This window comes from Oenanthe melanoleuca, chromosome 21 (assembly GCF_029582105.1).
Source record: "Oenanthe melanoleuca isolate GR-GAL-2019-014 chromosome 21, OMel1.0, whole genome shotgun sequence".
Classification (NCBI taxonomy): Eukaryota; Metazoa; Chordata; class Aves; order Passeriformes; family Muscicapidae; genus Oenanthe; species Oenanthe melanoleuca.
Genome location: NC_079354.1, coordinates 55,024 through 81,109, shown reverse-complemented (window position 1 = coordinate 81,109; position 26,086 = coordinate 55,024). Strand labels below are relative to the sequence as shown.

Genomic DNA, 26,086 nt, shown 5'->3' with positions numbered 1-26,086 from the left:
TGTCTGGAAACGTGTGTCCCTGCAAAGCTTTTCCACCACGGGAGCGACTCACCTGGTTGCCAAATACCTGCTCTGGGTGTACAACCAGGTTTTAATTGCCTGGAGCAGCCTGGGCTGGGATCACAGGGGGACCTGCCCTGTGGATCCCAAGCCTTCTCCCCTTGCTGGTTGCAGAGCCTTGGTCCATGCCATGAGCACCTGATGAAGGGAATTGAAGGGAAGAGGTTGCTGCTGCTCTATGGATTTGGTTTTTTTTCTCCTTTGGCTGAGAAGGTGCCAAGAACTGCAAGCCTGAACACTTTCAGGCAAAGAAATGCTGATCTTGGTCACTTCAGGCTTTTTACTATTTATTGAAGCAGCTCTTTGCCCTGCAGGGCACACATTGGGCAGGGCTGTTGTAGGAAATTGCTCTTGTAGCATCTTTAAGAGCTCCCCAGAATGTTCTTTCTGTGCCCAGGGCTCCTCTCCTCACTCTGCTATTTCATTCCTGGCTCAGAAAGATGCTCAGCCCTGCACAACCTTCATTTCCAGGCTGAGTTTGTTTTGCTGAATACCCAGAGCAGGTACATGGCCCTGCAGGCTCAGCCTGGGAGCATTGGAAGGATTACAGCCACGATTGAGCTCCAAATCCCTGGTGACCCAAATCCTTGTGCCCTGGGGCACTGTGCCAGCAGGCACAGTCCCCCAGCATCCCCCACCCCATGGAGGCGATCTTCCAGCATCCCCCACCCCATGAGATGATAATTCCACAACTGATGAGGTGGACAGACCACCAGCATCTCCCACAGGAGTGTTGGGAGGTCTCCTAGACCTTCTCCAGGCTGTGCTGTGCATCCCAAACAGCCCTAACCCACCCCTGGAATGGAACGTGGCTGAACCCTCGGTTTTCCCTTCCCCAGCAGCAGCAATCCCTGCTAATTGCTCAGGCCCCAGCTTGACAAAGCATTTTACAAAGCGCACTTGACTCCAGCCCAACTCAGGGAGGCAATTAAACACCCTCATAAATCCTCCTGCAGTAAATGAGCCTTAATCAGAGCTCAGGGCTCAGCCTAGCACAGGCCGAGATTCCATTCTCCCCTTTCCCAGCCATGAGGGATCAGGAAATGCTGCAGCATGCTTCCCACACTGCCCACGGCCTCTGGAGCCTTCACCCTGCTCTGGTGTCCCTGTCCCTTCCCAGCAGGGTCACCTCTGTCCCAAGGGGTCCCGCTGTTCCCTGGGGCAGGGAATGGGAATGGGCCTTGCTGTGCCACCTCCTCCTGATGTTGGTGACAGATCCAAGGGGATGTCAGCTCTGCTGGGAGGAAACTACATCTCCTTTAGGTTAGAATCCCTGCTTGGAGCCTTTTCATTCTTTCCCTCAAGACTGTTTAGAGTCCCTCATGCCTCCCGTGGTCCCTCCTGGATGGAAGTCCTTCCTGAGGAACTTCTACCCATGGAAGTGGAATAAAGGAGTCTCTCAGTGCCCAGAGCTATGAGAAGTTCTGTAGAAAGAGAAAATTCTGAGCACCTGCTGTAGTGGAAGGTGTCCCTGCCCAGGACAGGGGGTGAAGTGGGATGAGCTTTAAACCAGGCTGGTTTTCCAAACCAGATGGGATTCTCTGGAAATTGGTTTGGAGATAGAGGGGCTCTGCAGAGAGCTTCATGTCTTTTCAAGCCCAACCAGGTCCCCAGGAGCAGATGTCCACCACCCCAGCCCTTCCCTGTGTCACTCTCCTCTCCCTCCATGGGATCTCCCTCACCAAACTGGTGAGCAAAGCCAGAAAACCAATAAGAAACACACCTGAGCTCATCTTGGCTCCTGGACAACCACCATGAGGCTGTGAGAGATTGTTTGCTTATTCCCAACCTGGCCAATAAATGATTCATTCAGTGTGTTCGTGGTGCTTTTGTTTCTCACCCTGCTGCTGTTACTCTCTGAGAGCTTAGAGAGGTGGAGCAGCACATGAAGACTAATTCAGACCAAAATGTTTATTTTCCAAACAGTTTCGGACAGCCAGGGACGCAGCTGGAAAGAGGCAACAATAGGAGGACCAAGGGCTTGTGATGCTCATGGTGTTCAGGAACCTGGATAAGAGAGAGCCTGGCCAAATACCTGGGTCTGGCAGGGCCAGTTTTTATGTGGTGTGGGAAAACTGGGCATTAATCAGCTCCAGCAGGTGACTGATGGTTTCTAGAGAGTCTTGCTGGGGCAGCTGCTTGGCCAGGTCGAAGGCTTTCATCCCCACCTCCCAGGCCTGGAATGGGACAGAAGAAGCACCCAGGAATTGTCAGGAATCTGGTTTTTCTCATAGGTTAATTAAATACCTGCTGAGGCTCAGTGCAGGAGCAGCCTGGAGCAGATCCAGACTCCCTTTCCGAGGTGACCTGTACAAGCTGCTTTACAGGAGAGCCTAAAGCTGCCAGCAGATCCCATATTTAGGATCCAGTGGTGCAGACAGAAGATTACTGACCCCAGGGCCCCATGCTGGACATCACCTCCTGTCTAACACAGCTGCTCCTTTGAACAATTCCAAAGCTATATCAGGGAAGAAAAACAGCTGTACTGACTCTGAATTAAATCCTTCATTTCTCTTGATAAGGAACTAAATAATTTCCCTTGGTAGCTCTTCCAGGGATTAGACACTATCACAATTATAAAGCTTTATCTTTTTTCTTTTTCAAACAAATTTAAATTCGCTTGTGTTTCCCAAACAATCCCAAGTTGTGGCTTTCTATAATACAATGAAGAGACCATTAATATTTCAACACAGTATTTTTCACCACCTGTATTTTCACTCCTCAAAACCCAAGCTGAAGAAACTCAGGGTTTTGAGCTCTGATTCCAAACAGAGGGGACTGATTTCCAGATGGTTTCTGCTCATAGAAGTTACCAGTCACCTGTGAATTTTTAAGCCATAAAGATACAGGAATGCAGATGCCAAACTGGAATTACAGATTCCAATAGACTGAACCTTGAACTCAGGGGAGTCTGGCTCAAGGATAGGTCTGCGAGCCTCAGGTCTTGCTCTGTGTAACCCCTGAGCTCAGGTCTAAAGGCAGCTACACTACCAGGATAGCCCAGATAAAGGATGAAGCCAGAAAATGTGGGTAACTGCAGGATCCACTGGCCTGGCAGAGACCAAAACACATCCAGCAGGATTCTCAGCCTTGACAGAGTGCAGGTCACAGAACCTTGGAATAGTTTAACTGGCAAGGGACTTTAAAGCTGATCTCATATCCCGTGACAGGGACATCTTCTACTATCCCAGGTTGCTCCAAGCCCTGTCCAACCTGGCCTTGGACACTGCCAGGGATGGGGCAGCCACAGCTGCTCTGGACACCCTGTGCCGGGGCCTCCCCACCCTCACAGGGCAGGATTTCCTCCTAATATCCCACTTAAGCTCTTGGTTTGAGAGCTATGAGGCACTTTGTCCTTGGTCACCAGTGCTGTGGGCTCAGGAGAGGTGCTGGGGCACAAGAGGACCAGGAGATATGATGATCCTCAGAGCTGTTGGCCAACTCTCCTGAATCCTTTCAGACACAACCTACCTTGGCTAAATCCAGGCCCAGGTAGTGGATCATGGCCAGGGCATGCAGGACTCTGGCTGTTTCCCCAGGATGCTGCAGTGGTCCCTGCTCCCGGACCTTCAGCACCGCCCACAGCACCTGCGTTCCTTCCTCGCGCTGGGCTTCAGCTACACGGAGAAAGAAAAGATCCTGATGGATGGATCTGTGCAAGAGAATAGATTCAAAACTGCCAACAGCCCAACTGGCTCTTCTAGACAGCAAACCAATGCTACTACAAACATCAGCACGGTCTGAGGGGGGGCAGGCCCTGGCACAGTTTGCCCAGAGCAGCTGTAGCTGCACCATCCCTGGAAGTGTCCAAGGCCAGATTGGACAGGGCTTGGAGCACCCTGGGATAGTGGAAGGTGTCCCTGTCCATGGCAGAGGGTGGAGTTAGGTGAACTTCAAGGTCCTTCCCACCCAAACCAGTCTGGGGACCTACGATCCCAGCTTCATGCAATATCCATGCCCATGAACAGGACTCCTTTCATCCAGTCAGTGTTTGTGTTGATCAGCCTTCAGAGAGGATGTAGAGTCACAATAGCTGCAGGAAAATAACTATTTTTCTACTCCTGTCACACCAAAGATTGTCTCCTGTATCCTTGCCTTAGTGTTCTTCCTAATGGGAACTCCTGATGGAGGTAGTGCCAGGAAATGGGATTTACAGAAATGTTTCTCTTATAATCACAGAATCCCAGACTGCTTTGGGTTGGAAGAGATCTTAAAGACCATCTTATTCCAACCCTCCACCATGGGCAGGGACACCTTCCACTAGACCAGGTTGCTCCAAGCCCTGTCCAACCTAACCCTGAACATTCCAGGGAGGGAAGATTTTATTCCCTTTCCTGACAATGTCCTTACTAGCAAAGGTGGTTAAAAGGAGCCAAGAACCAGAGTCTGGCCTGGTTTCACAGGAGCCTGAGGTAGTATCAGCGGCACACTGATGCTTTCTGCACCTTTATGTGCCAGTGAGAGACTCCCCAGCCTTTTTTCCAAGAGTACTCTCCTGATTAATGCATCCAATTATCTGTACAAGCTATTCTATCATGTCCTGCTGCTCCAGGAGGGAGCTGTACCTCCACCTAAGTGAGCTGAAATGTCACACCCATTATTAAAAAGAGACAAAGGAGCTGCAGAGAAATTAGAATGCTCAAGTATCAAATTGCACCAGGGGAGGATACTAGAAGAAATTTTTTCATGGAAAGGCATGTAAAGCACTAGAACAGGCTGCCTAGGAAGATGGTGGAGTCACCATGCCTGGAAGAGTTCAGAAAATACATGGATGTGGCATTTGGGATGTGGGTTAGTGGTGAACAGGACAGTGCTGGAGGAATGGCTGGATTTGGTGATTTTAAATGTCTTTTCTAACCCAAATGACTCCATGAGTCCATGAATCAAATGTTACTTTGCTCCAGACAGTGGCAAGGGAACTGTGAAATGGATGCCCTTGCTGTTTGCTGTTTGCAAAGCTGGGTTTCCATGGAACACCCTCATTCCTGTAGCAACCCGTGGCAATCTGCTGGGCACAGACATCAAGAACTCTTGACATTGCCATTAAATTCAGCTTCTAGAAACACCATGCCAACCCAAACACTGCCAACATCATCTGTAGGGTGCAGGTGTTTTACCCCCCTCTTCCCAAAGGCTTTGGAGCAATAGCAGCTCTTACTCATCCCATCCTTGATGTCTTCCTCATCCTCAGAGAACGGGGATGCCTCTGCCCGGGCCCGGAGCACTCGCTGGTGCCTCTGAAGGGAGCTCAGCAGCCAGTCACGCCAGAGGCTGCTCACCTGGCAGGAAGCATGGCAATTATTTCACTCCTGTGAACCCCTGGTATTCAGCTGCTCTCCAAACAATGTCCCTGCATGGCCCATCCCCTCGGCGTGCCCACGGGTCACTGAGCTAGGCTGGATGTTCCCAGGGGGATTGCACCGCTCCCCTCCCACACAGCCCCAGCTGGAATAGCTCACTGCTCCAGCTGATTAGGGATTTTCACCTAACTTGAACAAATCTAACCAAACTATTCACCAAAAGCTAGTTGAGTTGAAGTTTGGGACAGGAATGGTGGTGGATTTTGCAGCTCCCAGCACCTCATTTCCACACAAATTGATTTAAACAAATAAAGGCTAATTTCTTTCAGTTATTAAATCAATTAGATAATTATTACTTTCCTTGCTTGATCAATCAATTCTGAGAATCTTTTATCAGTGTGACTTTTCACTGATTCCCAGTGTAAATTTTAGGGGACTTGTTCATATGCCACTCTTCCTTAGATTTAGGAACTCCTCAGACTCTCTGTACTGGTGGACTCTAACCCCTGGCACAGGAAATTTGGTAGCAAAGCTGGTTTTTAACTAGGTTTGGTTGTCCAAACTGAAGACAGTTTATTAAGAATTTTGAACTGATTACAGGATTAATGTCGCATGGTTTTAACTCAGAGAATTATTTATGTACGTAAAGGGTTTCTGGGATTGATCCTAAAGGGCAACACTGACACTTGATATGGTCATCCTCCCATTGAAAGGAAATGGAAAAACCTTTTGAAAGAGCACCAAAAAGATCTAAGAAAAATTCAGAGGATGATTTTTGGTTCTACCAACCTCAGTATAGAGTGAGTTTGCTGTATCCATTTTATTCTGGTGGAAGAAAATGTTGGCCATGTGGAAGTAACCTCCAGAGACCTCAACAGAATTTAGTCCAAACTCAGCAGTAGCCAGGTAAACCTGAAATCAATATTCATGTTCATGTCAAACCAAGAAAGTTTTAAATTGTGGAATAATAATATTGCAAATGCTGGGGATTTTTTATGTGCAAATTATGCCTGGCAGTGATTGGAAAATGTGGTACTTAAAAGCTGTTTTTTGGGGGTAATGTAAAGGAATGACATACTAAAAACTACATTTGGGGGTTATCCATAGGAATGAGGCACTAACAGGCTCTGTTTTGGGGGTTATGTAAAGGAATAAGGTATAAAAACCTCTATATTTTGGGGTTATCCATGGGAATGAGACACTAAAGAAGTGAATTTTGGGGTTTTTCCATAGGATCCATTGGAATATACCTAGTTCACAGAGTTTATCCATAGGAACATACTAAAAAGCTATATTTTCAGGTTGATCCATGGCAATGCAACACCCTAAATCCCCCCTGGCTGGGGCAGAGGCACCTGCTCGGTTCATTCTCTAAAATCCAGGGCAGGTTTCCCACCTCTGCCCCTCTGCCTGGGCCACCCACACATCCCACCTCTCCTAAAGCCCATCCTGCTGCTTTCCCAGCCACCAGACAAGCCTGTTCTTTCCCCACAGCTCCAGAGGAGCAGTGGAAGGCAGGGGAGCATTCCAGCTATTCTGAACTGGCGTGTGACTCTCAGCAGATCCCAGACACGCAGCCAAGGTCCAGGCAGGTCCTGAACTTGCTAAGAGTTAAAAAACTTCTTACCTGGTGCCCTTTCAGGCACCACATTTAGGGAATCTTAAAAAAAACCCAAAAAACAAAAAAAAAAACCCCAAAAAACCAAAAACGAAAAAAAACCACCCCAAAACACACAAAAAAAAAAAAAAAACCAAAAAAAAAAAAACCAAAAAAAAAAAAAAAAAACAAAAAAACGAAAAAAAACCAAAACCAAAAAACCAACCAAACAAAACAAAACAAAAAACCAAAAACAAAAAAAAAAAAAAAAAAAAAAAAAAAACAAAAAAAAAAAAAAAAAAAAAAAAAAAAAAAAACAAACCAAAAAAAAAAACCAAAAAAAAACCAAAAAAAAGGATTTGGGGAATCTCCAAAGCCTTTTGGGAGATTCCTTTGTGGGACTCTCAAATGCCCAAAGGGTTTCTAGACTAAGCAGAGACAGGGTTGTGTGTTATAATAGAAAGGGTCTAATTCTTCTCCCTTTATGTCATCATTCACACCCACACAAAGCCACTATCTAATTCCACAGGAGTGGGTATACATCACTCGGCACTGGATAAATTTAGTCTACATGAGACAGAAATAGGATGTGGAGAAGTTCAATTGGCTTTAGAGGATCAAATGACAGGCAAAGCATCCTCAGGAACACAGCTGGCAATGACCACTTTCAATGTAACAAACTGTTTCATGGCTAAAGAGGTGGAATTGGAGAAAACATCATTGAATCAGATATTGAAATACGGAAATAAGACATTAATTGAATAATAGGTGACAGAGCTGGGTAAGTATGGAGGGAAATAACAGTCAAAATGTAAATTATCTGTGGAACAAGAGGCAACTCTGTCAATTTGGGGCAGGAATGTCTGGGCATCTCAGCACCACAATGAAGTGACAGAGAAATTTATGGAGAGAAGCATAAAGACAAGGAATGTGAGGAATATATGAGGAGTGCTTAAGGGAGGCTCAGACTCCAGAAAAGGAAGCTCAGAGAGGAGCTTCGGGGCCTGCACAACTCCCTGACAGGAGGGTGCAGCCAGGTGGGGTGAGGGTCTGCTCCCAGGGAACAAGGGACAGGACAAGAAGAAAAAGCCTCAAGTTGTGCCAGGGGAGATTCAAGGTAGGATATTGGGAAAAATTCTTCACGGGAAGGGTGTTCAAGTATTGGAACAGGCTGCGGAGGGCAGTGGTGGAATCACCATCCCTGGAGGTGTTCAAAAAACAATGTGGCACTCAGAAACATGGGTTAGGTGTGGACCTGACAGTGCTGGGGGAATGGCTGGACTTGATGATCATGGAGGGCTTTTCCAACCGTAGCGATTCCATGATTCTCTGTAACTTCATAGGAATAGGGATAACTGGTAAAACACATCTTTAGCTGACACATGGATCCACATGTGCCTCAGATCTATCCAGTTCGGGTGTCTGTGATGTAAACACTCTCAAGATCCCAAATCTGCCTGTTGGCATTTCCATATCGATCTGGGAGAAGAAAAGGAATTAAAATAGAAGTGTTCCCTGTTCCTGTATTCCAAGGGACTTACATCATTGGCCAGGTGATACAAAGCCTGGTCCAGGTCTCCTTCAGCAATAGAGAAAAGCCCAAGCCCACGGTACAACTTAGACTGAAGAGCAGCACTGCAGTCTGGGCTTTGGAGGACGATCCACTGGGCTTGGGACAGATACTTGGCTGCCTGCCGGAGACGGCCAGTGCCTGGAATGACATGTAGGGATAATCAGGGAAAAAAGGAGGAGAAGGAGCATTTTCTAACCTGGAAAGTCAGAGAATACTGCTAGCTTTCCCTTTGGGGTAGCTTGATATGGAGATGCAGTTTGGGGATTCCCCACTTCTTTCCCAAGTGCCTCTGAGTTGCCCAGGTCTAAAGTCTAAAGTCTCATTTACAGACAAGTGAATGTGTAGACAGCTCCAAAAGGAGCCAGAAACCACAGAATTGCAGACTGATTTGGATTGGAGGGGACCTTCAAGTTCATCCTGTTCTACCCCCTGCCACAGGCAGGGACACCTTCCACTATCCCAGGTTGCTCCAAGCCCTGTCCAGCCTGGTCTAGGGCACTGCCAGGGATATGGCAGCCACAGCTGCTCTGGGCACCTGTGCCAGGGCCTCCCTACTCTCACAAGGAGGAATTTCTCACCAATATTCTGTCTAACTGTCCTCTGGCAGTGAGAAGCCATTCCCTGTGTCCTGTCCCTCTAACCCTTGTCCCCAGTCCCTCTCCAGCTCTCCTGGAGCCCCTTTAGGCCCTGATCTCTGAGCTCTCCCTGGAGCCTTTTCCTCTCCAGGTGAACACCCGCAGCTCTCCCAGCCTGGCTCCAAGGCAGAGGCTACGCAGTACACAATCTCTCTGGAACACCTGGCCTACACAGGTTTGCTCCAGGCAGGTGCTAATGACTCTCACCTTATCATAGTGGAATTACTCACAGCATTTTTTCGCCCTGCTCTCACCTCACCATTTACGACAATCCCTGAGCCAGCTCCATTGTGCCAGCAGAGCACTGTGTGAGCTCCTGGAATGGCAGTGATTTACAGGGATCTCTCTCGCAGGGAGAGCAGCTCCCATGCCCTCATTTGTTATGTTTTCCAAAGCACACGATGAGGAAAAGCTTGCTCAGGCAGAGCAAGATTTGTGAATGAACCGAGGAGTTCTTTGGGTGCAATGGCCTCTGAAATGTTTGCTGGCTCTCTGAGATACAAGCACAACCAACCACCCTCTGGAATTCAATGCTTTGGAGAGTCATCCAAGGCCACAGAGGTAAAGAATAGACTTTCACAGAGCTTCTCCTGTGGGTATTGGTAGAGAGGGAGAAAACATTTCATTTGATTTCATTGATCTCCTGAGTGCTGAGAGATTCTTTGCCCCAGAGCCACAGAGAAGGGGTGTGAGAGGGGTGTGTGTGTGGGACGGCTCAAAACTCTGCAATGCCCTTGAGGCAGAGCAGGGCACAGAGCTGCTCCTTTCCAGATAAATGGCAAAAGGAAACCAGAAACCTGACCTGGGAGGCGTTACCCTTGCCAGCATTCCCATATTGACAGTGCTCACCCGCGGAGGCCTCAGCCAGTAGCAGAAAAATGGGCACGAGCTGCAAGGAGTCAGAGCCGAAGGCTTGGGAGCTGAAGCGCAGCGCCTGCAGCGCTGCAGGAATTGCTTCCAGGGGCTTGCCTGCCCACACAAATCCCTGGGCTGTGCTCAGCGCCACAGCAATGAGGGATTCCTGCAGGGAAACAGAGCAAGGGCAGAGTAAGAAAGGACAGGGAAAAAGGAAATCACAGAACCCCACAATGGTTGGGTTGGAGGGACCTTAAAGCCCATCTCATCACACCCCCTGCCATGGGACGCCTTTCAGTAGACCAGGTGGTTACAGATGCACAGGCTCTTTTTAAAATCGGGTTTTCAAATTATAAAGCGGCAATAGTAATGTAGTTTGTGGCTGTAATTAATAGACAGACATTAAAGCTGTCATATTAGAGCGTATTAGAGTCTGGCTCCGTTCCTGCTTCGAGCAAGAACAATTTTGGACATCCTTGCAGGTCATGTGGTGCTTTCCCCGATGAAGAATCCTTTACGCCTCCTGACAAGGTCTCATAAGGCTGCAGCAATAAAAGCTGTGAAGCACAGAAAACAATCATCACAAGACCAGAAAGGAGATTAGAGACAGGGGCTCTGACGTGACTCAGAGCCAGCCAAGCCCCGTGGTGCCAGCACGGCACAGTTCCAACTGCTGGAGACATGGCCAGGGAGTGAGGAGACAGCTCCTCACAGGGAGCTGCAGCTTCATCCCACCCTCTCCTGGCTGGTCCTGGGCTGGGATTTTGTGTGCAGAGCCTGAAGACTGGTCAAAATCAGAATGTGTTACACTCCGCAAATCCATCCCCAGCCAGGGTTGATGGTGCAGCAGTTTCTGTAGTGTTTGGGTTTGTCAGAATCCATAACTTATCCTGTACTTATCCATGTATTGCTGCTCCCTGCCTTTTTCTGTTCCTGCTAGTCCATACCATTTGGCCTCTCCACTGTTAGCAGCAGCTGATGTAATCCCCAGCTCCACAAACAGATCTCCATCCCAATGCCTGCTCTCTGCCAGGAGCTGTGCATACTGTGCCCTTTCACGGATGCCAAGGAAAAAGCGCCAGGATCCTTGTAGAATGACAGAATCCCAGAAATCCCAACCCAGAAAAGTTTGGGTTGGGAAGGGTCTTAAAGCTCATCTTTTCCATCCCCTGTTATGGGAAAGGACACAACCACTAGACCAGGTTGCCCAGAGCCCCATCCAGCCAGCTACTAACACTTCTCCATCAGCTTTTCCTAGCAGTGGTGCAGCAGGAAAGGTGTCTGGGAATCAGTGGTGCTGCTGGAGAACACAGCAGTGCTACCCTGGTTTTCTCAGTGGAACACCAGAGAAAACACCAGTTCACCCCTTTATCATCCTCTGTCTCCAGCTGGGGCTGAGCTGGGCAGAGACACAAATCTTAGAGATATTGGAGGTCAGGCTTTGGCATTTTGCTGAGCTTGAACTGCTTGGAGTGAGGCAGAGTTGTGCCATGGGTGACGGAGGAACTCCAGGACAGAGAGCTCCAGGACAGCCTGCGAGTGTTTCCTGGAGATCCTGGCTGAGGTAAAGAGACATCCTTTTGGATAAATGATATCATCAAAGAACACAGCCCAGAGCAACAGTGAGGAGAGCCAAGAGCCAGAAAACACAGCACCCATTCCTGAGCTACCAGAAGATGAAGAGAGGAAAGGCAGGTTTTCCAGAGAAGCTGTGGCATCCCTGAAAGTGTCCAAGGCCAGACTGGATGGGGCTTGGAGCACCCTGGGATAGTGGAAGGTGTCCCTGCCCTTGGCAAGGGGTGGGATGTGATGGACTTTAAGATCTCTTCCACCACAAACCAGTTTGAGATTCTGTGAAACATAAACTGTGTCCAGGGAGTAGGTGGCACCCAGGAGAAAACCAGCATGTGCTTGGGGCAGCAGCAGGAAAAGCTGGTATTTCTCAGGCTGCTTTTTCTGTCTGTGCCACTCTGGTGCAACCATTGCAGGCCCTGGTGTGTGGGCATCTCCCAGATTGGCATCTGGGAAGTGCTGGAGATCAGGATCATTCTTTTTTTACTCCTTGTCAATGGTACAATCGCTGCTTCCTATGGCCTGAAACATCTGCAGCAAGGGCAAAACTGGGGGTTGGACTCTGGCACAGCTTCCAGAAGGAGGGGCAGGAGGCAAGAGGAGCCCTGGAGCAGTGAATATTTCCAACCACAGTTCCAAGCCTCGGAGGATGGCTCCCTTTGGCCCTGAAGAGCCCTGGGGGAATTGGCACCAAAATTGATGGTGTGTCTGAAGAAATGAGGATTTCAGGAAGACTGAAAGCTTCAGTGAGCTGGACCTGATCCTGCAGCCAGAGCAGTGGGGGGCTGGCTGGGCCAAATCTTTTCCCATGCTCAGGAGCTGTGGGGAGCTGACATCACGCAGGCAGGTGAGGCTCTTCTCCAAACAGAAACTTGGAGTTCTGTCAGTTTAGAGCTGCTGTCTGCAGGCACCCCCCTGGCTATGTTGACAAAAGCAGATTTCTATCAACAAAGCTTTGGAGCACAGACAAGGAATTAAACTCATAAAACCTCCTGGTTCCCAGCTCCCTGCTCCTTGAGCCACAGGGCATTTGGATGTGCCCAGGTTTCCCAGTGTCCTGACTGAGGCTGGAGCTGTTTGTTTTCTAAACAAACACGGGGCAGGAGTAGGTGAAGTACAGCAGAAATGTTCAAAAAGCAGCAAGCCCAAGCCAGGCTTTGGGCAGAAGGTTTTTTCTCTGGTTACCATGAGACTGCAGAGCTTTTCCCTCAACTCCAAAGGCCTTTTCTGCATAGAATCCCAGACTGGTTTGGGTTAAAGGAAGCCTAAGGCTCTGCCATAGGTAGGAACACCTTCCACTATCCCAGATTGCTCCAAGCCCTGTCCAACCTGGCCTTGGACACTCTCAGGGATGGGGCAAGCACAGCTTCTCTGGACAACCCATGCCCAGTCCTCCCCACCCTCATAGGGAAGAACTTTTTAAGCACTTTTGTGGGATCTGGAATAGGAATGTCATGCAGCCAGTGAGACAAGGCACTAAATAATCTCCCCTTTTCCCAACACCTCTGAGCCAGCCCAGGCCCCACCTGGTGGCTCCAAATCCTGCTGGACACAAAGGAGCCTTCCCTCTGGCTGGGAAAGCCAGCAGGTAACTGGGATTTCCACGGTCTCACTCCTTTCTTTGGAGAGAAGGAAAGCAAAGCGTCCTAGCACTGACCGTTCTCAAAATCTATTTTATTTAAATAAGCTGGAGACAAAGGTCAAAGAACAGATGATGTTAAGGGCTGTTAAGGAGCTTATAAAAATCTCCATTTAAAAAAAAAAAACCCAGTCTTCTCTCCCTGCCTTGCCCACAGAACCATTCCCAGCTCAGGCTCCAGCTCCAGGCTGCTATTTGCTAACCTAGTGTGAACTCCAATCAAGAGTGACTTTCTATCCACCAGCCCCTTCTTCCTGCTGTCTTTACCTAATTAAACCACCAGATTAACTTCCAGCTAATGAAGGAGCACTTCCCTCAGCTGGCAGCCACGTGGCCTGTTGGAATGTATGGGGATAATTTTAGTTGCAATAAAGTCAGTGATGTAATCAGTGTCAACATCAGTGTTCAATAGCAGGGGAGTTTCTTGGAACAGCTTCAAGCACTTCTGGATGCAAAATCCTGCCACACCCCCATGAGTCCCATTTTAACTTTCCTCACAGGTTTTATAAAGAACAATTTAAACAGAACCTGGAACTAAGGAAGTTTTGCATTTTCCCTTTGGGACACACTGGCCTGACACACCTTCTCTGGACTTTGTTCAACAGTCTCACCTGGGATTTTCAGCCAGACAGGAGTTTCCAAACCAGCCTGTGATGTCATTGCCCAAGTCCTGTAAAACCAAAAGGAGTCTGCTGCCTAAAGCCTGTCACAAGCTCTCACCAAGCAGGACTTTTGCCTTTGGACTTCATCTTTCTGAAAGCTCCCAAGAAAGGTGACAGCAATGAGCTGGTCCCCAGAGCCCCACAGCTGGGCCAGAAATACCTTAAAAATAATAATTCATGTAAAATTCAAAAGATTAGGGATGTTCTTCTCAGTGACACCATTGTTCTAAGCCCACTGTGTGCTGCCCCATTATTCTGCGTCTAGGAGTTATTACAGGGGGAAAATTGATTTCCACAGGGAGGATTTTCAGGAGCAGATGTACCTGGGTGGATTATTTTAGCAACAACGTAGAACAGCAGCTCCTGCCACTCCGTAAACAGAAAAAGTTTCAGAGTACTGGGGCTGGAAAGGAGCTGCACATCTGCACGTCCTTAAGGCCTGATGTAGATAAAAGACTACACTTAGTGTGAAAGGTGTTCCAAGTTGGCCAGGAAAACAAAGGGAGAGGACTTGGTTTCTTTGCCCCTTTGCTCTGGGAAAGGGGATACCCTCACATCAGATGGCCTGGAAGAAGCAAATCTTAGCTGGATCCTGGACTAACTAGGGTGATGGACCAACCCCCTGGCTAGGTGGGAAATCCAGGATTGCTGCTGCCTGAGGAAGCTTAGAACACCAAGTAAATACTATGGAAAAGGCTGGAGGCTGAAAAACAACAGAGAGGATACTCCCACTCGCCTTATTTTTGAGGTTTTGTTGAAAAAAAACAACTCGCAAACCTTTACAACCAAGTCTCAAATCAACCAAGTAGGTGCCATCCTCTTCCTTGGGAGCATCCAGAGGGAGGATTTCTAAAAGGGTGGGTCCTGTGAAGGCAAAAGCCCCGCTTGGTTTTAGGCAAGAAATTCCCTTCAGTTTTATAGGAATTGGGCAGTGACAGCCCAGGCCACTTTGGAGACTCCTGTGTGGCTCAAAATACCAGGTGAGCCCAGTCTGCCCCTGGTGTGTCCCCCATGTACAGCCAGGGTAGGGAGAGGAGATGGAGTTCCTTCCCTAGAAGTGCTTTGAAGTTGTGCTTTTTCCTCCTGCACCCACCTGCCTCCTCATCAGCTGCTCCTTGCCATGTTTTCTGTCTTTTTCGGAGTGGAAACAGGGCTGGGGCCCAAGGACTGGGATGAGCAGGTGGCAGATATGGCCGTGGATGCTGATCCAGTCAGTTCTCTGGTGGGAGACATCACTGCAAAAGGAGGGGAAAAAGATACAGGTATTTTCTGGGATATTATGTATGGGAAGATTATTCTCTGCTGTCTTTCAGGACTTTCCCCACAACAATTCCCAGAGCCCCTGGGCTGCCTACAGGGTGCCCAGTACATGATATTTCCAAATGGTTCATTTCACAGCACTGTCCTGCCATATCCCCACAGTTCTGTGTTAAAATTTTTATTTAAACCACTCCTGAACTCCTGATACAGCTATGTTTGAACAAATCCCTAAATTCCAACACAGGAAAAACAAAAACCACAAACCAACCCACCCCAGGTCATTGTGGGAACAGGGAACATTCTGGAACTCAGTGACTGCTCTGAGGTATGTGAGGGATGTTCGTGTGACACTTCAGAGCTCCCAGCTCTGCCCCCTGCCTGATGCAGCTGCTGCAAGGCAGCAGGAGCATTCCAGGTGAGTGTGCCTGCTCCAGTTCCTGCTGCCCTGCTGGCTGAGCTCCAGCCTGGGCCCTCTCCAGGCTCCCAGGCTCCATCCCTGCCTCCTGAGGCCACCCCTGCCTGCTGAGCTTTGTCTGCTTTGTCTGCTGAGGATGTGCCTCATCCTAGGCCTCGTGTCCTGAGCCTTTTTGTTGGATAAGCCCTGCCTCTCGTCCTGCCCCAAGTGTGCTCCTGCCTCCTCCTTCCTAGGATACCAAGGAAAACCTGAATACCAAGCGTTATCCCAAGCTTCCTGCCTGTGCCTCACCCTGGAGCTAATCCTTGCCTCCTGCCCAGCTCGTGGCCCAGGCCTCACCCTGCCCCCTGGGCCTCACCCCGGGCTCTCTCACCAGTAGTAGGTGAGACGGCAGCCGGGGCAGCGCAGTGGGGCCGTTCGGGCCCCACACAGTTCGCAACGCGGCGGCCCCGCCATGGCCGGTCCTGAACCTTCCACGCGTCTCCGGTTGCCGGGGTGACGCTTCCGGCCGAGATCCGTTACTTCCGACAATCACTAACGACGGCGCTGGCGTTGCGTTGCCGAGACAACACTTCCGGGACGGGAAGGTGACACACGTGATTTCCGGCGGGCCGTGCGGGCTTGTCATGGCGGCTGCGGCGGCTGCCAAGGAGGAGAAGGACGTGGACAAGGACAACGACAACGACGTGGATGTGGCGGCGACTGAGGGCCGGGTGCGGGCTTGGGCGGCGGCGCAGGCCGCACGCGGGCGGCGCGTGGCGCTGGTGACGTCGGGCGGGACGCAGGTGCCGCTGGAGGCTCGCGCCGTGCGCTTCCTGGAAAACTTCAGTAGCGGCCGGCGCGGGGCCGCCTCGGCCGAGCGGCTCGTGCGGGCGGGGTACGGCGTGTGCTTCCTGCACCGCGCCCGGTCCGTCTTTCCCTGGGCCCGCGCCCTCCCGCCGCACGGGCCCGCGCTGCTCGACGCGCTCCGCCTCACCCCGGGGCCGCCGCCCGGCGTGGCCGCCGCCCCCGCCGCGCTGCCCGCGCTGCTGCCCGCGCTCCGCGAGTACCAGCGCGCCACCGAGGCGGGCGCGCTGCTCGCCATCGAGTTCACCGGCCTCGTTGAGTACCTGGCGCTGCTGCGCGCGGCCGCCCGAGCCCTGGCGCCCCTCGGTACGAGGGGAGCCCGGGCGTGAGGGGACGGCGGGAGCCGTGGGGACCCGGCAGTGAGGGACGGGGTGGCCACCGGTTCGTAGGGCGCAAGGCAAGAGAGGATGAAGCGCCCAGGGGGATCTCCAATGTGAGGGAGCCCAGGAATGAGGGAACAGGATGGTCGTGTGCGAAGCTTCAGGATGAGGAAGGTTGAGGCTCCCATGAGGGTTTCCCGTGTGGGGGAACAGGCGGACCTAGAACGAGGGGATGTAATGGTTGTGGGGGGAAGGTCGAGGGGTCCCCGGCATGGGGTAGATTGTTGATCCCCTTCTCGATGGCCCCAGGACCCAGATATGGGGTGATCCCAGGGCCTGTGGGGCTCTGGCATCAGGGGACAAGGGGTCCCCCTTGCTTGGAGGGCTCTTATGTCCCTGTGTAAGGGTTTGGGCTATCCCTGGAGGCTTGGGAGGAGGGGGAGGAGGGGACAAGACAGACACCAGTGGAGAACAGTGTGTCTGAGGGGACCCCAGGATGGGGTCAGTGCTGTCCTGCTGGGGGATACCTGTGTGTGTGTGTGTGTGTGGGTGGCACTCCTCTGGCTCTGGGGTGGCAGGGACAGGCCATGGCAGTGGGGAACAGCAGTTGTGTTCCCACAGGCTCCAGCGTCATGTTCTACCTGTCAGCCGCCGTGTCGGATTTCTACATCCCGGTCTCTGAGATGCCAGAGCATAAGATCCAGTCCTCGGAGGGGCCCCTGCAGGTGAGGCCTCCCTGGGCATCTGGGCATGGACCCCTCTGCCACCCCCCTCAGCCATCCCCTCCTTGCTTCCAAGGTCCTTCTCCTGAGAACTTGCTGGGAAAGCTGCAAAACAGCAGCTCTTGTGTTGTCAGAGGGAACAGGAGGGTGAGATCCCACAGGGACAGAACCCTGTGGAAATCCTGAAGTTGCATTGTTTTATTCTTATCTTGCACTGAGGGGCCCAGATAACAGGTTAGGGTAGGATCAGCCCTGCTCTCCTTTGATCTAGGTTTATTTTTAGGGTGGGATGAAAGGTGCCATCTGCAGGGAGGTCAGTGCTGCTCTGTCTGATATGGAGCAGCTTCAACATGTCTGCAGTTGTGGTGTGGCACATGAAGAGGGGCCCCGGAGGTACCTCCAGCTCTTCTGGCTTTGTCGTTTAAAGCTGCCTGTGCTTCCATTGGGATGAGGAGAGGGTGTGTCTCAGAGAGCTCAAGTGCTCCAAGAATAGCTCCTGGAGTACTTGAGTTGCTGCCTTTTGTCTGGAGAGAGGCTTTGGAGAAGGGCCTGGAGTGCTAGGAAGAGGGGGAATGATTGCAAACTGACAGAATAGATTTAGATTGGATATTGGGAAGAAATTCTTCCCTGTGAGGGTGCTGAGGCCCTGGCTCAGGCTGCCCAGAGCAGCTGTGGCTGCCCCATCTCTGTAGGTGTCCAAGGCCAGGTTGAATGGGGCTTGGAGCACCCTGGGATAGTCGAAGGTGTCCCTGCCCATGGCAGGGGCTGGAATGAGATGGGATTTAAGGTCCCTCCCAACCCCATACCATTCCATGACTCAGTGTTCAATCTTGCTTGTATGAATGACTAACACTGCAGCACTAAGATCCCTCTAAGTAATGGGAATAGGTGGCTCTGGAATTCTTTATATTAAAAAATACCAAATTTATTTAATTAATTACTTTCTAAGAAATTGCTGGGCTTCATTCTTTATTGTTAACATTGGAAAGATGAGACCTGCCCTGATTCCCAGTGATAGATCCAGAAGTTGGGAAGCTGGAGAACAGTGTCTTACTGTTTTTCTCCATCCTTTAGCACTTTTATGTCTCATGCACCTTAAGGAGTTGATAGAAGTAAAGGTGAAGATAGGATGAACTACCTGGATTCTGAAGAGCTGAAAAGTCTGATTTAGGCAGTTGTAATACTTTCTTAAATCTTTTCTCCTCGTGTTTATATTCCACCAGTGTGGTTAGTTCTGGGAATGCAGAGTTCCTGTGGCCCGGCCTCAGAACATCCTGACTGTGAGCACCACATGGATCATTTAATTTAAATTTAGTGTCATTTGAACCTTGGTGAGAGCTGCCCAAACACTGCCTTGAAAAACTTCCTGGTATAAATGGAATATAAAACAAAGCTGGAATTTCCCTTTCTCATCCTGTCTCTTATTAAAACTCCCTGTAATGTTTTTACTGATTTTTTCTTTTTATCTTTTCCCACTGCAGATCACAATGAAGATGGTGCCAAAGATGCTGTCACCCCTGGTCAGAGACTGGGCCCCGGAGGCCTTTGTGATTTCTTTCAAACTGGAGACAGATCCCCAGATCCTCCTGGATAAATCTCGGCAGGCTCTGGAGAAATACCGGCACCAGGTGGTGGTGGCCAATGTCCTGGAATCCCGGAGAACCTCTGTCATCATTGTCACCAGGGACTCACAGACTCCTTTATCCCTGTCTGACGAGGAAGTAGCACAAGGCATGGAAATAGAGGAGAAGATTGTGAGTTACCTCCAGGACCAGCACTCGGCCTTTATAGAGAGAAAAGGCTGAGGAGCAGCTTGGAGGAAACAAGAGAGTTGTGCTGCCCAAGGAGTGGGACCAGAGTGATTGCCTGTCCAGGGAAATAAACCAGTCCCCACGGAACACTAAGGAGTGTTGTCCACCACTCTATCACTTTCATACAGTTTTGCCACGGCTATTGCAGCTTTGTAAAAGAGAAATACATGGAAGTGAAACCATTCCAAAGGATATTTGTCCTGGTGTCTAAAGGAGGAAAGGAGCTTGTTTCTGTCCTGTGGGCTGGGAGAACGAGAAATGATCAAATCTTTGTATATAAAGAATTTCTTGAATCTCCCTCTTTGAAGTTTCTTTTAGAATGGCTGGAGGAAGGGATGGGGCTTTGCAGGAGAGATGTGCTGGTTTTATGACTGGAGTGGGGCATCATCTGGTGTTGAGAGTGGATGGTGAAACCAGGGTAGCAAAAAGGAGAATGAGGTGACAACGACTTTGGGGGAGCAGCTCTTGTGCTAGGAGAGATTCTATGTTCCTGCATAGTAACTGATGGGAGTGTTATGTCTGGGATTTTCCTTGTGTTAGTTTGGAGCCTCTGTAGACGGTGCGGATGGGCCAGCAGGGATGACAATAGAAAAAACCTGTGTAGGTTGAACATGCCCTTGCAGGAGAGTTGGGACATGGGGTGGGAGAAATGCCACCAACACTGTTTTCAGAGTGTCCTGGAATTTCTCAGAGGTGGTTGAGGAGGAGAGGAATAATATGAGCTTTTTGAGGAGCAGGCTGGGGCAGTGTGCTCTGGGAGTCTTGGGGTTTCATTGGACTTGGGATCACACTGTGGGCTTCCAGTACTGTATTTGCCCCTATTTGTGAATAGCTGCTTGCGGAGATTCCCTAAGCTCAAACTGGGCCACAGCCATCCTGATCCTGTGTCAGGCATGCACATGTTCCATGTAGGAGGTTAAACCAAGCCCAAGAGTGCTCCCACCCTGGCAGTGTTTGGGCACCAGCACTCTGGGAATGCCAGTTGTGGTACTTAAGTTGGAAGTGGCTCCTGCAAGTCCAGGATCTGTCCACTGCTTTCTGAAGATCCCAGAGGGCTCAGTGGAAGGTCCTCACTGAACTCTGCCATGTTCCTCTTCTCCATGTCCTGGTCTTCCCTTTTTTCTACCATCCCCTTGTGCAGTGTCTTCAGCCAGTGAATTGGTTCTGTGGTATGGACCTACTTAGCTTTTCAGTTCCTCAATCTCATGGAGTCATCTTCGGGTTTCAAGGGGCTTTAAAGCTCATCTCATTCCACCTTCCACTAGCAGAAGTTACTCCAAGCCATGTCCAGTCTGCCCTGGAACACTTCCAGGGATGGTGTAGCCAAGCTTCTCTGGGCTACTCATGCCAGAGCCTCCCCTCTCACAGGGAAGAATTTTTTCCCAATACCTCATCTAACCCTGCCCTCTAGCAGTGGGAAACCATTCCCCCGTGTCCTGGCACTCCATGTCCTTGTCTAATGTCCATCTCCAGCTCTCTAGAAGACCCTTGTACTGGCATGGTCTCTAAGGTCTCCCTAAACCTTCTCTTCTCTAGGCTTGGTTCCGTGTGCTTGCCCTCTTCCCCTTTAGCTCCAGCAGATTCACTTGGGGTTTAGAAGAAAATCAGGAAAACTTTTGGCCCCTTTTGGTGAATAGGAATAGGAATAGGAATAGGAATAGGAATAGGAATAGGAATAGGAATAGGAATAGGAATAGGAATAGGAATAGGAATAGGAATAGGAATAGGAATAGGAATAGGAATAGGAATAGGAATAGGAATAGGAATAGGAATAGGAATAGGAGTAGGAATAGGAATAGGGATAGGAATAGTCACAGCTGCTGTCGGCCGCCAGGGGGCGTCAGGGAGCGGGGAGGGGCCGTGACGGGGCGCGGCCTCCCCAGCGCACGTGGTGTGACTGGGGCAAGGCCTCGCGGGCCGATTGGCGGCGCGGCTGGGGGGCGTGGCCTGTTGCCGTGGCGCCAGAGTCCGTCCCGCCGCATGGACGCCGTCGCTGCCGCCCCGGTGGGTACCCGGGACCCCCCGGGGGCGCCGGGGCCTGTTGTAGCCCCGGGACCAGCCCGGCGGGGTTCGGGGTGCTGGCTGTACCCCCGGCACCGGCCGGCCCGGGGGAAAGTCAGGGGGTCGGTTGTACCCCCAGGATCGGCCCGAGGGGGTCAGGGTCCCCGCGGCCCCTCCGGCTCTCACGGCTCCTCTCGCTGCCCCGCAGGCGGAGTCCCCGGTGCCGGCGGACACCATCCGGCGCTGGCTGCAGGCGGAGGGCGCCGACCCCGCCGCCCCGGCCGAGGAGCAGCTGGGTCTGGCCTGGCGGCTTCTGTGGCGGGCGGAGACCCGGCTGGGCGAGCTGGAGCGGCGGCGGGCTCAGGACATGAGAGACGTAAGGCCGGAGAGCGGGCCTGGCTGGGGCTTCTCCTGGGCAGGGAACGGGGCTGGGGAATGGAGGAGCGACTGAGGGAGCTGGGAAGGGCTCAGCCTGGAGAAAAGGAGGCTCAGGGGCCCTTGTGGCTCTGCACAAGGAGGGGACAGCGGGGGAGTTGGGCTCTGCTCCAGGGAACAGGGACAGGAGGAGAGGGAACGGGCTCAGTTTGGGCCAGACAGGCTCATGTTGGACATGAGGAAACGTTTCTGCACTGAAAAAGTGGTCAGGCATTGGTAGGGGCTGCCCAGGGCAGTGATGGGGTCTCTATCCCTGGAGGTTTTCAAAGAACGACTGGACATGGCACTCAGTGCTCTGGTCGGTGACAAGATAGAGTTTTGTCACAGGTTGGAAACTTGGGAGCCTTTTCCAACCCGTGTTTCTGGGATACCCCCAGGGTTAACCCTCCCAGGCCTGTATCCCCTGATTCCCCCTCTGTGAAGCAGCAGGTTCAGGTGTCTCATTGCCACACTGCTTCCCTCAGGAACTTGGGGTTTGTGTCCCCATTTCTCATACTGGGCATCAAAAAGCACCTGGTGAGCCCAGCAGCTCCCCACATCCCAGCACCCCCATAGCTGTGTGACCTCCTGACCTCCCAGTCAAGGTTTTACCATTCCCAGATGTTCCAAAGGCATAAGACATATTGTCCTGCAAACATTTCAAGTCATCCTGTAAACATGATGGGGTGGAGAACTTTTTGTGCTGCTGGCTCACTGGAGGCGCTGGCGGACATGAGAATAGCCAGATTTTCTTTATTCCAGGTGGAAAGCTACGTAGGCCATGTCCGTACCCTGACAGAAGAGCGGGATGCCATTGCCTCTGAATATGAGAAGGAAAATGAGCAGCTCAGGTTGGAGCTGGCACAGCTGCAGCTGCAGCAGGGTAAGCCCTTCCCTCCAGAGTGTGGGCCATGGGAATACATTGACAGGTGTTTGGGTCTGGAAAGCTTCTTGGAGAACTGAGCATTGTTTTTGGGGAGTTCTTAGGGAGTTCTCAGTGGTTTGTTATTTGAGAAGTTGCTGAAAGTGTTAGTGAGTTGTTCAAACAGATTTGTAATTGATTTAGTGGTCCTTGCCTGCTTCTACTGTCTTTATTCAGGGAATTTGGTAGGTTCTCCATCTAGCTTTGCTGCTCAAAGCATCTTCCAGAGGCTGTTTGAAGACCAGAATTGATGGTGCTCTTTGGTTTCCAGCTCTAAATTATCTGTTGCTCCCACCAAGTCAGTGAATTTGCTCTTGGCTTTGGTTTACACAAAATCCACATTTTTTAAAACAATGTGACATTGTTTGTTCTGGGATTCAAAACTTGGGTATGCTCCTTGTCATGGAATTCCAGGATGGTTTCGGTTGGAAGAGACCTTAAAGCTCATCCAATTCCACCCCCAGCCATGGGCAGGGACACCTTCCAGGGCCCCTCAGAGCTTCATTAATTTTGTTTAAATTAGTTATTTCACTTATTTAACTTGAAATAATTTATTTTCAAACTCTAGGGTCACTTTTGCTAGGTTTAATGATTGATTTTCTTCAGTCTTCTGTTGCACTTTCAGTGGTGCTCATAGCCCATGTCACCATTAACTCCTTTGTGAGCTGTATTGTCCTGGTCCTAAGGTAAAATTGGGGTGATGGCACAAAGAGTTTCTTTATAATTCAGGCTTTGGGACAGCAAAACCAGGAGTTTGGGGAAATTTTGAGCATCAGTTGGGTTTTCAGGAAGCACATGGTGGTGTGACTTTCCAAACCTTTCCATTTACCTAAAAATTTGATGTCTCTGGGCACTTGAAGCCATGGTTTTTGATGAAAAGGCTGCCTACAAAGGTTAAAATTAATAATGAGCTCTTGGGATTCTCACTGTGGCAGAAAACTCTGTTCCTGGTTCTCTCCCTTCCCACAAGGTGGCAGGAGAAAACAGAGTGTCCTGAAAGTTGGAATGTGGTAATTTCTTCCTGGTGGCTCTGCTTCTCTGGACTTTCTCAATTTCTTAGGGATTCCTGAGGCTGTTGGGCAATGAGTACCCCTGGAATGGAAGCTGAGATCCTTGTCCATGGATCTTAGTGTATCCAGGAGAGATTGCTGGTTGCCATCCAGTTGTTCCTAGTGTGTTGTCCCTGAGGGGATTGTGTGGCTTGGGTGCTGTAGAATGTTTATGGAGGGATATTTTTTGGGATATTGCTCAGATTTTGAGATTTAGACTTCTTGTTGACTCACTGCTGGCATTGGCTGCTATCCTGGGATGTGTGTGGGTAATTTAAGAATCTGGAAGCCCTGCTCCCTCTGGGCTGTCACCTGCAGGGAGAGATGCCAGCACCGAGGTGCTTTGGGTCCTTGTAGAGCACTTTACTGAGTGACTGATCCTTTTATCCAGGTTTGTTCAGCTGGAGCAGTGGAAGCTGAGAGCTCATCCCAGGCTGCAGCTCTTCTGGAGGAGGATTTTATCTCTGCTCTCTGGAATGAGGGAAGGGACATGAGGGAACAGCTGGAGCTGTGCCAGAGAGGGTCAGGTTGGATTTCAGGAAAAGATTCTTCCCCCAGAGGGTGGTGGGACACTGCCCAGGCTTCCCAGGGAATGGTCCTGGCCCTAAGACTGCCTGAGCTCCAGGAGTGTTTGGACACCACTTCCCGGGATGTCCAGGGTGGGATTGTTCAGGTGTCCTGGGCAGGGTCAGGGGTTGGACTGGATGATCCTTCTGAGTCCCTTTCAGCTCAGGATATTCTGTGGTTCCACGGTTCTAGGTCAGCCTCTCCATAAAATAATCCCCCTGGCCATCTCCAGTATGGAGTGGCTGAATGTACTTGTGCTGGAGCTGCCACACAATCCCAAAGGCATCTGTTGGGCTGGTCCAGGGGTCTAATGTGTCCCTGCTGCAGGGTTCTATGCTGCATCCCTGTCTCTGTTCCCCAGGCCTCTGCTTTTCATCAGAGTTCTTGGAATCACGGGAATGTTTAGGTTGGAAAAGCCCTCTAGGGCCATCAAATCCAGCCATTCTCCCAGCACTGTCAGGTCCTCTCCATGCACCACATCCACATGTTTTTTGATCAATGCCAGGAATGGTAACTCTGCTGCTTCTCTGGGCAGCTGTGGCAGTGCCTGACTGGCCTTTCAATGAATATCCAACCTGCACCTCCCCTGGTACATCTTGAGGCCACTTCTTCTCATCCTGTCCCTGTTCCCTGGGAGCAGAACCCAATCACTTGGCTGTCCCCTTCTGTCAGGGAGCTGTGCAGAGCCAGAAGATTACCCCTGAACCTCCTTTTCTCCAGGCTGAGCCCCCTCAGCCCCCTCAGCTGCTCCCCATTGGATTTGTGCTCCATGTCTTGGTCCCCCTGTTATTTTTGCAGGACACTTGGGTGTTTTAGCAGGCATAGGATGATCCAATGCATTGGTCTGGAGAAGGGGCTTGTGGAAAGACAGACCATGGTCTGCTGGGATTGTTAAAAATGTGGTCAAGACAAGAGGACAGGATGATGGTTGGTAGCTTTTGGAAGCACTGAAAGGAGAATGGGAAGGGGCAGCTGGGGACAATGGCTGATTCAAGCCAGTGATACAAAGGAGGGGCCTGAGCCGTGAATTATGTATCTGTGCTGATACATCTGAGCTGAGAGCCGGGGAAGGGAGCCTGGAGACCCCTGTGTGGGCTCTCAGGTCTGAGCACACTCCCTCTTCCAACAGCAGCCAAATGGATCAGAATCTCTGCTTGGTCTGGGATCGCTTAGGAAGTGGGATTACTGAGAAGCAGGAGAGACTTGATCTGCTAAAAGCTGTTTCATGAAATCATGGAATTGTGGAATGGGTTGAGTTGGAAGGGATCTTAAAGCTCATCCCATTCCACCGCGGCCACGGGCAGGGACACCTTCCACTATCCCAGGCTGCTCCAAGCCCTGTCCAGCCGGGCCTTGGACACTTCCAGGGATCCAGGGGCAGCCAGATCTGCTCTGGGCACCTGTGCCAGGGCCTGCCCACCCTCACAGCCAAGAAATTCTAACCAATATCCCATCTAACTCTGCCCTATGTCATTGGGAAGCCATTCCCCCTTGTCCTGTTACTCCAGGCCCTTTACCAAAGTCTCTCTCCAGCCCTCCTTTACACCCTGAGGATAGTTAGTGCTGGTTACTGACACTGACAGCTTCTGAAGACAAAAAGTCAATCTCTGCTCTCACATTTGCTTCCTGCCATCCCAGGCTCAAATGTTCCTACAGGGAGCAGCCAAGGCTGGTTGATGCTGAGCCATTGAGCTGAGCGTCAGCTCATCTGATATCTCTGCCCAGAGTGACATTTTTCCTTTCCCCCAGGCAGTTCCTGATCTGTTTCTGATGCTCTTGCTGAATGTGCTGGGTGTTGTTGGAGGGCAGATCAATGGCGCTCCCAAAAGCCTTCCTGAAAAACAGCTGGAATGGCAGTGAAACACA

The 26,086-nt window shown here is 50.7% G+C and overlaps 3 protein-coding genes across 5 annotated transcripts in view; 2 read left to right on the top strand and 1 right to left on the bottom strand.

Moving 5' to 3' along the window:
* Nucleotides 1-1,946: 1,946 nt before the first annotated feature.
* Nucleotides 1,947-16,278, bottom strand: ZMYND12 (zinc finger MYND-type containing 12). The gene is made up of 8 exons (XM_056507982.1): nt 15,942-16,278; nt 14,987-15,128; nt 10,015-10,186; nt 8,499-8,668; nt 6,150-6,272; nt 5,219-5,339; nt 3,532-3,677; nt 1,947-2,237 (listed from the first exon to the last, which is right to left on the bottom strand). The coding sequence occupies exons 1-8, from the start codon at nt 16,022-16,024 to the stop codon at nt 2,118-2,120; spliced, it is 1,077 nt and encodes a 358-aa protein (XP_056363957.1). The 5' UTR covers nt 16,025-16,278; the 3' UTR covers nt 1,947-2,117.
* Nucleotides 16,098-19,564, top strand: PPCS (phosphopantothenoylcysteine synthetase). 3 transcript variants are annotated; one of them, XM_056507983.1, is made up of 3 exons: nt 16,098-16,720; nt 17,356-17,459; nt 18,938-19,564. In XM_056507983.1, the coding sequence occupies exons 1-3, from the start codon at nt 16,195-16,197 to the stop codon at nt 19,259-19,261; spliced, it is 954 nt and encodes a 317-aa protein (XP_056363958.1). In that variant the 5' UTR covers nt 16,098-16,194; the 3' UTR covers nt 19,262-19,564. The 3 variants fall into 3 exon arrangements, with proteins under 3 accessions (XP_056363958.1, XP_056363960.1, XP_056363959.1); XM_056507985.1 differs by having other exon boundaries at nt 16,222-16,281; XM_056507984.1 differs by having other exon boundaries at nt 16,585-16,668.
* Nucleotides 19,565-21,555: 1,991 nt separating this feature from the next.
* The window catches only part of CCDC30 (coiled-coil domain containing 30), a 38,068-nt gene continuing 33,537 nt past the window's right edge, over nt 21,556-26,086 (top strand). Inside the window, exons 1-2 of the mRNA XM_056507914.1 lie at nt 21,556-21,644; nt 22,445-22,565. Coding sequence (XP_056363889.1) covers nt 22,491-22,565 — 75 coding nt within the window. The 5' untranslated portion in view covers nt 21,556-21,644; nt 22,445-22,490. The remainder of the gene's footprint in view (nt 21,645-22,444; nt 22,566-26,086) is intronic.

Bases quoted from the DNA above. Each gene is read 5' to 3' on its own strand.
- ZMYND12 (XM_056507982.1), bottom strand. From the start codon at position 16,024: ATGGCGGGGCCGCCGCGTTGCGAACTGTGTGGGGCCCGAACGGCCCCA. The intron at 10,187-14,986 runs GTGGGTGCAGGA...GTTTCCCTGCAG, and splicing joins AGCAGCTGATGAGGAGGCAG to GAATCCCTCATTGCTGTGGC. The intron at 2,238-3,531 runs GTAGGTTGTGTC...GTCCCATTCCAG, and splicing joins TGGGCCTGGATTTAGCCAAG to GCCTGGGAGGTGGGGATGAA.
- PPCS (XM_056507983.1), top strand. From the start codon at position 16,195: ATGGCGGCTGCGGCGGCTGCCAAGGAGGAGAAGGACGTGGACAAGGAC. The intron at 16,721-17,355 runs GTACGAGGGGAG...GTGTTCCCACAG, and splicing joins CCGAGCCCTGGCGCCCCTCG to GCTCCAGCGTCATGTTCTAC. The intron at 17,460-18,937 runs GTGAGGCCTCCC...TTCCCACTGCAG, and splicing joins CCTCGGAGGGGCCCCTGCAG to ATCACAATGAAGATGGTGCC.